Below are 12,706 nucleotides of genomic sequence, written 5' to 3'. Positions count from 1 at the left end.
CCACCGCCCAATCGCAGCCAGGGGCGGGCTCTGCACACGGCACAGCCCCGCCCCGCGCTCTCAGGGCTGCGTGAGGGCAGAGCTGGAGCTGAGGGACAGCTCCAGAACGGGCCCGGGCCCGAGGGGGATAGAGGTGAAAACAAACAAACTTCTCCGCAGCTCCCGGCACGGCTTTCCCAGCCCTGCGGCTCCGGTGGCTCCGGCTCAGCTGGAAGCCCTAAGTTTTCCTACCCCTATTTAGGGGTAGAAAAGAGATGCATCAGTGCATCTCTTCGTTTTACCGCAAGAAAAGGAAAACTGCTCGCACCTCTGTGGATGAGTGGGGGAGGGGAGAGATTTCTGACAGAAAACTCCAAAATCGCAGAGCAGGATAATGAGAAGTAAGTGAAGACCCTTAGATCCACCTTTCCCCCATGCCTCCATTGTGAAAAACGCCCATCACTTGAAAAAATAAAGTTTAATAGTAATAAAATGGTCATAAAAATAGCAATACAATTCGAGTAATAAAAATTTGAACAATTGAGATTAGGACAATACGAGACAATAGCAAGAAAGTTATGGAGGACCGGGTAACTTTTTCTGGGCAAAATAAGCCCAAAAAAGGACACCCGTTAACAGAGGATTAACCATTGAAAGCAATAGCCTGTTGCATATTCATACACCTCATACATGATGCATAAATTCCATTCAAACAAAGGATTCTGTCTGGTCAGTGTCAACTTCTTCCTCCTAATCCTTAGCGGCATCTTCACGGCTGAGCAAGGCGGGAAGAAGTTCGTTTCTTCTGATAACAGAGCAGTAAATTCTCTTTCTCTGAAAGATTAAGGTGTCCTGTGGCTGCTATCTGGTGCAAGTACCTCATTCATTTCTTAAAAAAGTATCCCACATACATAGTTCCTACCTTAACTAGAAAACTGCATTTACCATACTGTTAAAATGTTGATACTGCCCTACTAATCACTACAACAAAATACATATAGTATTTTATATCTCCATAGAGACATATAATATGCACTTTTCACACTGCCAAGGTAAAGGGATTCCTTTAATCTGTCAAACCACAAATAAAATAAATAAAAAGGCTGTCCCTGTTACAGCAAAAAATCTGATAAGCCCACAAACACCACAAATGGGGCCGGGGGGGGGATTCCTGGAATTTTTTTAATTTGCTTTAATGCACATAAATCACCACACTAGTTTTTCCATATAAAATGCTGCACTTGTTGCAAACAAAATCTTAAAATCTCACAAACAGAGCTATACAGTCCCAAGAATCAAATTACCACAATGCAGGGGAAAAAACCCACACAGCTCTCCTGTACCTCAAGTCTTGGGAATCAACTTATAACAAGCTCTCTCTATTACAGTTCTGACAGCCCACAAACACCAGTTCAAGATAAAACCCTTCTAAAAGGGTGGCTTAACCCTTTTGACTCAGGCTCAAGCTTAATACATAGCTTAATACAGATGACACACAACAAAAATTACCAGCTTGTTACAATTATAACTTTTACACAATAGTCAGCAAAATCTCACACTACACCAGATGAATCCAAAGTTGCAACTTTGCAAACTCCACAAGGACAGGGACCACAAAGGCACTGTGTTACAGCGTTTGATCCTCGCCTCCCAGGTCCCACAGGCAAAGGATTGGTTAACACCTGAACACAAAGCCTTATGAAAGAATGGTTATACTCAAACACCAGGTGTCACTGCAAATGCTGTTCCCCAAAACTAGAAAGTTCACACACACAAACTCACTGTGAAAGGGGTATTTCTTTCCACACACACAAACTCACTGTGAAAGGGGTATTTCTTTCCACACACACAAACTCAGTTATAACAACCTTAGACCAGCATTTGCCCTTACAACTGCTAGCCCCAGTTGGTGGCAAACTGAGCTCTCTATGGCAAAACAAATGGCAGCACAGAAAGCCCAAGCTCAGTACAACAGTTCAATACTCTTTCTGCTGGCAACCAGATTTCAACTGCAACTTCAGCTTGCAAGCACACTACAGAGGCACAAGTTGCACGTGGGACATCTCCCACGACTTACCAAAGGGCTTTTCCTGACCACGCCTTACCGGTCACTGTTTAAAACTGTTTTAATTTTTAAACATACCATTTTGTCTGGAGCTTTAGTAGTCAGGGGTCCTTGTCTGCTGCTGGATGAACAGTCTGTGCAGCAGAGCCCACTCTTCCAGGAATATCCTGGGGGTGCACCAAGGGGGTCCATGACCTGAGCTGGTCTCACAGCCCAGCAGAGTCTCCTCCTGGCTGGCTTGCTAACTGAATCATTAAAACTGAAGATCATGGACAACGACTCTAACTAGTTAAAGTTAGAAAGTTGTATGTTTATGACGTGGGTGGGCAGCATGGGGGAGTCATTCTCAAAATGCATGACTGCACCACACAAGGATTTTTGCCTTCTGTTCATTTCCCAAAATAATACGTATGCATAACCCCAGCACCTCCCATCCCCACGTTGTATTAAAATGACGTTATTAGTCCTTCACGTGTGCGCAATTCTTCTCTTGATTTGGGTCGGTGGTCTCAAATTGGGCCAGTGGTCCAGGGATGAAGTCAGGAAGGTCTTCATCAGTTCTCTGTGACCCTCTGGCACAATCCAAGGCCCCTGCTTTGTGATGGATTGACACAGAGTCCAGGTGCTGGGCATTGTTCTACTGGTTTCAGTATGTTCCTCTAATGGTTCACTTGCTCCACTTTTTTCTACAAATGAGCTCATAATATAACAATTAGCTTTAGCTTAGGCATCTAATAATCATTGTCCTATTTTTGGTGTATCTGACTTCAATGTGAATTGGTTCTAATCCTCAGCTAAAATCTTAAATTTTTAAAATCATGATTCATGTATGGCTGCTTTCCAGTTGTTGTTCATGCCTACGATGCAACATGAACCATCAGTGAGAACAACGCAGCGTGTTTCTTCTGCTGGCAGTTGATTGTAGGGTGGAGCTTCTTCAGCCCTTGTCACTTGTTCTTATTCTTCTTTGTCAGCGAGACCAAAATTTTCACCTTCTGGCCAGTTTGTAATTATTGCCAAAATTCTAGGGCAATTTGGGTTTCCAATACCACTGATTCTGCCAAGCCCGTTCCCTTGGCTGTGGTTTTGCTGGATAGCAGGCAGGGACAGTGGGAATCTCGTTCATTCTCGCGTAGCTGATTGATAATTGCTGCCCCGAGATGCGTAGGATGTCTGTGCTTCGGCCTGTGCAACTGAAGAACGAGTCTGGACTCTTCACTTTTCGGTCTTGAGGTTGTTTATTAATTCTTATCTATAAAATTTTCTTTCTGCCCAGCCGAGGTCTGCTCAGCAGGGCAGCCACGACCACTCTGACCGCTCCCAAGGTGGTGTTGTCTTTTTATACTACAAACTACGTATATCATATTGACTCTTAATTCCCAATACCTATCACCTATTTTAGACAGTGCACTTCTACTCTAAACCAATCCCAAAGTGCCAACATCACAGCAGAAAACGGAGAAAAAGAAGAAGAAGAACAAAGGCTAGACATGCCCTGATTCCTCCATCTTGTCCCCATAACCCCCATACCAAAAATCCTAAAATCTACATTTTCATCCTGTGATTATTTTGTTATTACTCTATTCAAACCTGTGTGACCTTCACGTCCTCATACAAAGCTGGTAACGGCTCCAAGGGTCAAAATCAAATCCCCAGGTGTTCTGGGCAGCATGCCAGGGTCTCCAAGCCCCCTGGTGGGGTGCTTGGCAACTCGGACGCGGGGAGGGATGTACTGAGTTCTGACATCTCCCCCTTCTGTTTGCACCAAAACCACCTCTTTGGCGACTCGATTCATGACCCGTCACACACACAAAAGGATGCATGGCACGATGAGCATGAGAACCAAAAGTCCTACTATAATATAAAACTCTATTTCTAAAAGCTCTTTCCACAATGGAGAAAGATCGAAAAATTCAACCACATCATCAAACCAGGATCCAGTGAGCTCCCCAAGCTTTTTTATACTGTCTTCTATCTTTTAATGTTTTCATGAATTGACTTTGAGTGATCTGTCAGATTTATGCAGCACATTCCTTCAAATTCCTCACATCCATGTCCATGTGCCAGCAGCAGATAAGTGATTGCTGCTCTATTTTGAAGAGTTGCCCGTTTTACACTGTCAATGTCTTTTAACATGTCACTCAGTGCAAGAGAAACGGCTCGAGCATGTTTGCTCAACCAGCAACCCATGTGGTCCAATTGAGTCAAGGCCATCCCTGACGCTGTCTGAGGTGAGAAAATTGCAATGGCAACTCTCCAAGCCTTGTCCCAAGTGTTTACCTCACCATCACAATTTGGACTATACTGTTCCAATGATCTTCTCCCTTTACATTTTTGCTCTTTCCATGATTTTGAATCAGGTGACAACAATGAAATTCTTCCAATGCAGCATGGACCACCTTTGACATTTGCAGGGATGCCAGGCCAAATTCTGTCTTTACAAATGAAAAAGATCCCCCGTGGCAATTGTGCTGGAACCTGGAGCAATGCTTTGGTTGTCATCTTGGTGTATTTGCACCAAGCTGATGCATTTTTGTAAAAAGCATGATGCAGAGTGTGAGAGTCTGTCTGAAATACCCTTCATTTTTGCCTCACGATTGTCGTGAAGAAAAGACCACCAAAAAGTTAAAAACTGTTGAGCCAGTGGGGAAGGGGAGTCATGTGCCTCTTAGCTCAGTGTTTCCACAGGTGTTGTTTGCCACGCTGAACTTGAAGGGGCACCTTGCCCTTTTTCTGAACAATAGACCTGGACTTTCTCCCCACCTCCTGGCCTGGCTGCTTTGAGCTTTGGGGTGGTCCCTCTTCCAAGAGAAGACCCCTCTCGTCCACCCTCAACCATCGTGACAGACAAGCAGAGATGTAAGCCTCATCATCAAGGAACCAAGGTAAGAAACTCCTGTGCAAGGAAACCCCCCTCACACCCTTCTTACAGAGACTGGAACTGACCCCCCCCAACTCAGGGGATGTGCAGTGGGGGGAGAAAAAGCTGCCCAGAGTAAACGCAGGTGCGAGCACTGGGCCATGAAAACAATGGTTCTCGCCCCTTGCCTGGCTTGGGTTTGTGCACCCCTATCCTTTTTACCCCGAAGACCTTTGTTTCGGCTGAGAAACCATTCCCCTTCCCACAACTAAAGACAGTACAACTGGGGTCCAGTTCAGCCGTGCCTTTTGTGGCCTGGTGAGCTTTTGACAGCTGGACCTCGAAGGATAAAAGCAGCACCGCATTCGGTAGCTATACCCATCTCCCCTCTTCTCCTCCCTCTTTTCCTTATCTTCTCCTTCTGTCCCCAGTTTCCCCTCACCAACGCATTTCTGTTGTGGTTATTTCAATAAAACTGCATTTGTTGGTTTTGTTACTGTAAATCCCCTGTGCCTTTGTCGGTTATTTTGCATCTTAAAATCACCGCGTTACCCGTTCACTGGGACGGATCGTGACAATGGGGGGGGTCTCCGCTGTCCCAGTGCATGATGTGGGGGGGTCAGTGCTCGAGGGGGGGGTCCCGGTGCTCAATGACGACACTGATTGATGGGTTGGGGGAGTCTCTGGTGGTCCCGGTGCATGAGGAGGGGGGAGGAGAAACTCGAGGGTCCTGATGCCTGAGAGGGGGTCCCAGTGCATGAGGACAGTGAAATTTGGGGTTCCCGGTGCTCAGCGGGGTCCCATTGGGTGCCCAAGGGCAGTGTCTGACACAGAGAGAGACCCCAGTTACACCAGGGACCCGCAGACGGGGGCTGGGTCAGTCCTGGTGACACTCAGGGGGCTCTTGGTAGCACAAGGACCGCCCAGGTTCTCCTGCACGAGATCTTGGTGACACGAGAAGCTGGTGGCACTTGAGGAACTGGTGGCACTCGAGGGGCTCTTGGTGACACGCAGTGCTGTGGCACTCAAGGAGCTGGTGGCACTCGACTGCCCACAAGTCTCTCCAGTGACATCACTGCACCAACGACATTACAGTGGTGACATCACTGTCTCTGCAGCAGCCTCGGGATGTCCTTGATGGCTTTTTGGCACTGCTTGGCCACTGCGCGGCTGCCAGGGCCACCCGGGCCACCGGGGCCACCTGGGCCAGCATAGGGACTCAAAAGGAGGTTGTGGATATCCCACAGTGTCGGCAGCAGGTGATGCGAGGCCAGGCGGGCGCTGCCCTCCCACAGACGCTCAAACTCAGCCACGTCGGCCACCAAGGCCTCAAGGATATTGGGGGACATTTGCTCTGGCCACTTCAGGGTGTCCTCAATCTCCTCGAGCTGGGTCTGCATGTCCCAGGTGAACTCGATGGCTTTTTCACACGCGTCCACCAAACGCTTCAGCGGTGCCAGGGCCACCACTGCCCAATGTCCCCTCCAGGCGGCCGCCCTCGCCCGGCTGGTGGCCACCACGGCCTCATCCATGGCCTTGCTGGTAGCTTTCTCTTCCTCACTGGTGGCCGCTGCCACCTGAGCATTGTGCGTGGCCCCTGCCGAGGCCCCCTCGACACTGTCCAGGGTCACCGGCAGCCACCAGGGTGTGGCCTCCAGGTTGTCCCCAGGTTGTCCCCTCTCCCTGAAGGTGGCCTTTAACCACAGGTGCTTGGCCCACAAGGGTGTCGCGTCCCAGCAGGTCTTGCGCAGCTCATCGGCCTCCTCCTGCAGCCGGTCCCATCTCTCCCTGAGCGCGGCCACCAACTCCTGCCAGGCCCTGGCCGCGGCTCTCACATCGGCCCAGTTGGTCCCAGGGGTGGCCAAGAGGGCGGCCAGGGCCTGGCCCAGGGAGGGGACACCACGGTGGCCCATGGAGGTGACATCGCCATGGTCCAGGGTCTCACGGAGGCTCTGGGTGAATCTCCTCAGGGCCGCGGGCAGGAACTTTGGGGACACGCGCTGCCGCACGTCCCTGTGTGACCCGGTCACGGTGGCCGCCACCTTGCCCAGGGTGGCCACCACGGACACCAGCGCCTTCAGCAACTGGGGAGGGGACAGGGCACGTGTCAGACCTGGTGGCACTTGTGGCCGCCTGCAGGGGCCCCTGTGCCCTCCCGGGCTCCCCTCTGTCCCTTTCTCATCCCCTCGTCCCCACTGCCACCCCCGTGTTCCCTGCCGTACCCCACTGCTCCCTTCTCCCCCGTGCCCCCTCCCCCCACTGTGTCCTTCTCTCCCCACCCCCCACGACCCCGGTCGCACCTTCTGGTTCTGCTGGCTCATTGGTGACCCGGCGGGGACACCTTGGGGACGCTCCGGTGGCGAAGGAGCCCCGGGACAGGCACCGGTCCCGACCCAGAATCGGCCCCGGCGGCGGCGCTCGCGGAAATGCCCGAGCGCGATCGGGAGGCGCCGGAAAGGGGCCGGGGCCAGAGGCAGTGACGTCCCGTCCCGCCCATCACCAGTACCGCCCCAATCCTCGGGAAGCACCAGATTGGATTCGGGAGATTTTTAGGCTGAATCCCAAGGGGTTTAGGCTCCATCCCGCCATTTCTAGGCGGATTAAATCGGCCGTTCCCGGCTGGATTCATGAGGGAACGTGGAGCGCTCTGAGGAGCGGGCGGAACTGCCCTCAACCAAGATGGCGGCGCTGCTTCTCTCGCGAGACCTCTGGCGAGAAGCGGGGTGGGGGCGGTTGGGAGGGGATTTGGGGGAACCTGAGGGAGAACTGAGGGTCCTCAGGAAGTTTGGGGAGTTCTGAGGGGATGTGGAGAGTTCTGAGGGGGTTTGGGGGGTCCTGAGGGGGCGTCAGAGGGTTTAGGGAATCCTGAGGGGATCTGGGGGATACTGAGGGGATTTGAGGGGATCTGAGGGGAGGCTGGGGGGTCCTAAAAGAGAACTGGGGGCGCTGAGGGGATGTGAGGGGGTTTGGGGTCCGTCAGAGAGAACTGGGGGTTCTGAGAGAAAATTTGAGGTATCTGAGTGTTATAAGAAGCTTGACCAGGCCAATATTCAAGCAGCAATCAATTTATTAATTAATATCGTAAAGTATGAGCAATACAGCGCTGGGTACAGTGGGGGAAGTTTTCCCTCTAACTGCACACAGATAGTTGAGGGTTACAGATATTTATAGGGGTACTCATAAGTTTTCTCACCAGTTTCTATTCCAATTTTTATTCATCAGCAGTTTCCACTCCAAATTTTTACGTCACAATTGTATACACTGTTTTGATTTAGTTTTTCTCAGGATATATCTCAAAAGGATTATCCCCAGATGGTGGTGGTCCAGTTTCCGAAAGAAGAAAGATGAATCTCGTATGGTGAAGTCCATCTTCCCAGATGTGGGTCCACCCTTTAATTGCAAAGACTATAAATCTCCTAACAGTGGTGTCCATCTTCCCTCGGTCGAAACTATAAATCCTTCAGCTGATGTTCATCTTCCTTTCTCAAACTGATTTTCTCTGCTTTATTAAGGCGTGACATAAGCAAGTTTCCTTTATATATATTCCAAAGCTATAGTTTCAAGGATACAAGCAATATTCTAAAATTATACTTCAAAAGTTTATTTTTGCAGAACTCTTTGAGGATTAACTACAAGCAAAAAGCAACATCCTTAACACTTTAATTCCAATGCTCCTAAATCAACCAAGGCTAATTGCAAAAAAAGATAGGTTCAAAGGCCTTCTTCCATGCTTTACTTTCCTCAGTTATTATTAGAATTCGCAACTGTTCCATTGTCGGTCCCCACACATATCACAATCGCAAATACACACATTGCCTGTATGTACCTGACACGAAACACACCTTTGTGTTTCACACCCTGACAATGGTTGCCCCATCATAAGAATCGCAGAATTTGCATCTCCAAGCTCCCACCTGAGGTTTCCACCTGCAGTTACATCCCAGGCCTGTTTTGCTAGATCCGGACCAAAACATATTAAAAAGGGCTCAAGTTCCATTCTGGTGTTGCCACTTCCACTGATAGTCACGGACTACATGTGTCCTACTTGTGGAATTATCTCGGGGGCAGCTTAAAAATAAGGCATCAAAAAACATATCCTTCCCCCCTGCTTTACAGCCTTCAAAATCCTTTTGGTAATTATGGAAGGAGCACCTTACCCAGCTACCATTAGTGAGCTTAACATGTTTTTGATTCCATCTGCCTTGATATCTGGAACGATCATAAGGAGAGCAGCTGGGGGTCCAACAATCTAAACCTAGTCACAAATGCTTTTTCACCACATAAATGTTCCCTGTTCTATTTAGACAATAAATGCCTCTTTCAGAAGAATGAAGCTGCCATGGGCTTCCTTCTGCATCCCAAAATCCTGTTCCATTATGGACCTCACTCAGGGCACTGACCCACCATTTAGGCTCGACTGGGCTGGCCACCCATGGCCAGCAGACCCTCCGCAGACCCAACAATTGCTAAGATTAAAGGTTTTGCTACTTCTTCTCTCAAGGTTAAAAATTATTTTCCCACTTTTGCCCCAAACCTAACTGACAATATAAGTGTAAGATCATTAAGAGAAACATTCTAAATGTGTAATCTAATCTCCTACCCGAATTTTCACTTTCACGTTGTCTTCCACACCACCTGTGGTGAGAGAAGGCAGAGAAACAGCTTAACATAAAAACAACCAATGACAGTGAGGATTGGCCCCCAGTGACTGGAGATGGGAGAGGAGGGATGCCCACACAAACTGTTTCAGCAGGCAGTCTGTGGGGAGGCACACAGGGCTTCCCCCGATGTCGCCGCACTGGCTGCTGCTCCATTCCACCCCTGTGGAGCGTCAGTCGCGGCTTCCCATCCTTCTCCTCCAGCTGAGATGTCCAAACCTCCGGGGCCTCAGAGACCTTGACCCGAGTGTGATGGGTCCACCGTGTTCAGCTGCCTTGACGGCTGTTTCTGTGGTCAGCAACGCTTGGAAAGGTCCACGCCACTTCACCACCAGGGTGCTTCTTTCCACTCTTTAACTGGGACCCAATCTCCCGGCTGGATGTTGTGAACAGCAAAGTCCAAAGGCAGGGTCTGTGCCAGCTGAGCTTCCTGTCAAACAGATTTCACAAGAGACAGTGGCCACATATTGTTTCAAATATACATCACTTATCTCTATCCCCCTACTAGGCTGAGAATTACAAGGGTAAGGAATTCCAGACATTAATTCAAAGGGAGATAATTGAATATCTCCCCTGGGTCTGGCCCTTATTCTTGCCAAAACCAGTGGCGAGAGCTGTACCCACGGCATCTTAGTTTCTATCACCAGTTTCAGGAGGTGTTTCTTTATCTCTCCATTCATCCTCTCAACCCACCCGAACTCTAGGGGTGCCAGGGGGTATGGAGGTTCCATTGTATCCTTAAAGCAGTCATAACTCCTTGAAGAATTTTTCCTGTAAAATGAGTTCCCCTATCTGAGCCTATTGCTTCCACAGTCCCATATCTTGGAATTATTTGTTCCAAAAATACTTTAATAACTGATCCTGTAGTTGCTGAAATGGCTGGAAATGCTTCCGGCCACCCTGTTAACTGACACACTGTTACCAGAAGATATTTGAACCTTGCCACTCGAGGCATTTCAATAAAATCCACCTGGCATCTCTGGAAGGGAGGTACAGCCCAAGACCTCCCTCCCCTGGTGAGTTTCTTTGTAACTCTGTTATTGGTTTTAGCACAAATCAAACAACCCTCAATAGCTTGCTTTAGCCAGAATAAAAATAAGCCAGAATAAAAAGACCCAAAGCAGCACACATTTTGAGGAAGGCTTCTGCCAGTCCTCAGGAGCCCCAGTGACTCTCTTCATGAAGTTATTTTAACAATTGCAGGGCCAGAGCTTTTGGTATCCACTGCTTACCATCCCTTGTAAACCAATTATCCTCTCCTTCCTCTGCCCCACTCTTTTAAATTATCTCAAGTTCCTCTGGTGGAAAAGACAGTTTCTCGGGCAGTGGTGCAGTTACTGGGAGCAAAGGGAGCATCTTGGAGCTTTTTGGCAACAATGCAGCTTTCCCAGCTTCTTCATCAGCTAGTCGGTTTGCTGTTACCTCTTCTGAGGACCCTGCCCCGCGCCCCTTGATGTGTATTATTGCTAACTTTTTTGGTAAATTCACCACCTCCAATAGGTGAGAGATTAAGTTCTCAAGAGATAATGTCTTTCCCCTGCAGCTTAATAAACCTCTTCCTTCCCATAATTTTCCAAATGCATGTATCACCCTGTTATTTTTGCCCAATTATCCCATCAAAAAAACCCCCAAACAATATTAAGTTAGCAATTTAATTCAATATCTTAGAAAATATATAAAATTGGATACACTTGAAATATTGACAATATAATTTGGTTTAAAATAAGGGATAATTCAGTTCCAATAGTAGCGCATAAGCAAAATAAAAATAACTGCGCAGGGTACGGAGTGCAGGTTTCTGGGAGCCTTGCCACCTCACGTAGGAGCTTGCCAGGTGAAAATTCCCCCTTCTGTGCCATATGTCAATGCCATCTCCTCCCCTTTTCGATTCATCACACTTGTACCTCCACCCTCATCACCACCTTTACCGTGCATGCTCCACCACTCGGTTTGGTGGTCGCACCCGTCTTTGGGGGTCGTTTTGGATGAAGGCCTCTCCTCTTCCTCTTTGTACTTTAATTCACCATTGGGCTCACGTGCGCAACATGCCAGTACAATGTAAGCCAAAACTATCATAATATAATATTTAAGCATCAAAGCAATAAATCCCTTATAATGAGCATTTTCCTGGGACCCAACCAGATTTTCCTTTCTTTCTGTTAATTTTTAGTAACTGTTATCTCATGCTTTTTCCTGCCTTGAACATCTGCAGGAGGGGGGGCGTAATGGAAACCCTCCTCTCCCTTTCTTGACATCACACCTTTTAACTGCTTTATTATTTCCGAATATTAATTACTGTATCAATATAGATTACTGTTTCAATTTTGTCAGCACGAATCATAAATATTATCCATACATCTCATTATCTTGCTCTGAGTTTTTGGGGTTTTCCGCCAGAAATCTGTCCCCTCCCCAACTACTCATCCACAGGGGTTTGGGGCGGTTTTCCCTTTTTGGGGGAAATCAAAGCGATGCCCTGATTCTCCTAATTGCGGGCAGCAGAAGTGAGGCTCCAGGGCTTCCCGCTGAGCCGGAGCCTCAAACCCTCAAAGTATCAAAGCAATAAATCTCTTATAGAGGGCATTTTCCTGGGACCCAACCAGATTTTCCTTTCTTTCTGTTAATTTTTAGTAACTGTTATCTCTTGCTTTTTCCTGCCTTTAACATCTGCAGGAAAGGGGGGGGGGGGGAACACCTCCTCTCCTTTTCTTGGCAGTACACCTTCTAACTGTTTCATTATTGCCAAATATTAATGACTGTATCAATATTGATTACTGTTTCAATTTTGTCAGCACAAATCATATCTATTTACCATACTTCTCACTATCCTGCTCTGAGTTTTTGGAGTTTTCTGTCAGAGAGCTCTCCCCTCCCCCACTCATCCACAGAGGTTTGGGGCGGTTTTTCCTTTTTGGGGGAAATCAAAACGATGCACTCATGCTCCTAATTAGGGGCAGGAGAAGGGAGGCTCCAGGGCTTCCCGCTGAGCCGGAGCCAACGGAGCCGCAGTGCCGGGAAAGCCGTGGCGGGAGCTGCGGAGAAGTTTATTTGTCTTTTCAGCTCAATCCCCCTCGGGCCCGGGCTCGTTCCAGGGCTGTTCCTCAGCTCCGGCTCTGCCCTCACGCAGCCCGGGGGGCCCTGAGA

General features: G+C 48.5%; 2 protein-coding genes across 2 annotated transcripts in view; one reads left to right on the top strand and one right to left on the bottom strand.

Annotated features, from left to right (window-relative positions):
* The window catches only part of LOC102061417 (uncharacterized), a 236,416-nt gene that overhangs the window by 119,408 nt on the left and 104,302 nt on the right, over positions 1-12,706 (top strand). The gene's annotated exons all lie outside the window — the stretch shown is intronic.
* LOC141725849 (uncharacterized) lies at positions 439-7,593 on the bottom strand. Its single transcript, XM_074529993.1, has 2 exons — positions 7,205-7,593; positions 439-6,988 (listed from the first exon to the last, which is right to left on the bottom strand). The coding sequence occupies exons 1-2, from the start codon at positions 7,223-7,225 to the stop codon at positions 6,008-6,010; spliced, it is 1,002 nt and encodes a 333-aa protein (XP_074386094.1). The 5' UTR covers positions 7,226-7,593; the 3' UTR covers positions 439-6,007.

Source organism: Zonotrichia albicollis, chromosome 31 (assembly GCF_047830755.1).
Source record: "Zonotrichia albicollis isolate bZonAlb1 chromosome 31, bZonAlb1.hap1, whole genome shotgun sequence".
NCBI classification, from domain to species: Eukaryota; Metazoa; Chordata; class Aves; order Passeriformes; family Passerellidae; genus Zonotrichia; species Zonotrichia albicollis.
The sequence above is the reverse complement of the archived record's forward strand: the minus strand, read 5'-3'. Positions and strand labels throughout refer to the sequence as shown.

Excerpts from the sequence above, each read along its gene's own strand:
- LOC141725849 (XM_074529993.1), bottom strand. The coding sequence starts at position 7,225 with ATGAGCCAGCAGAACCAGAAG. Across the intron at positions 6,989-7,204 it reads TGAGCCAGCAGAACCAGAAG|TTGCTGAAGGCGCTGGTGTC; the intron begins GTGCGACCGGGG and ends TCCCCTCCCCAG.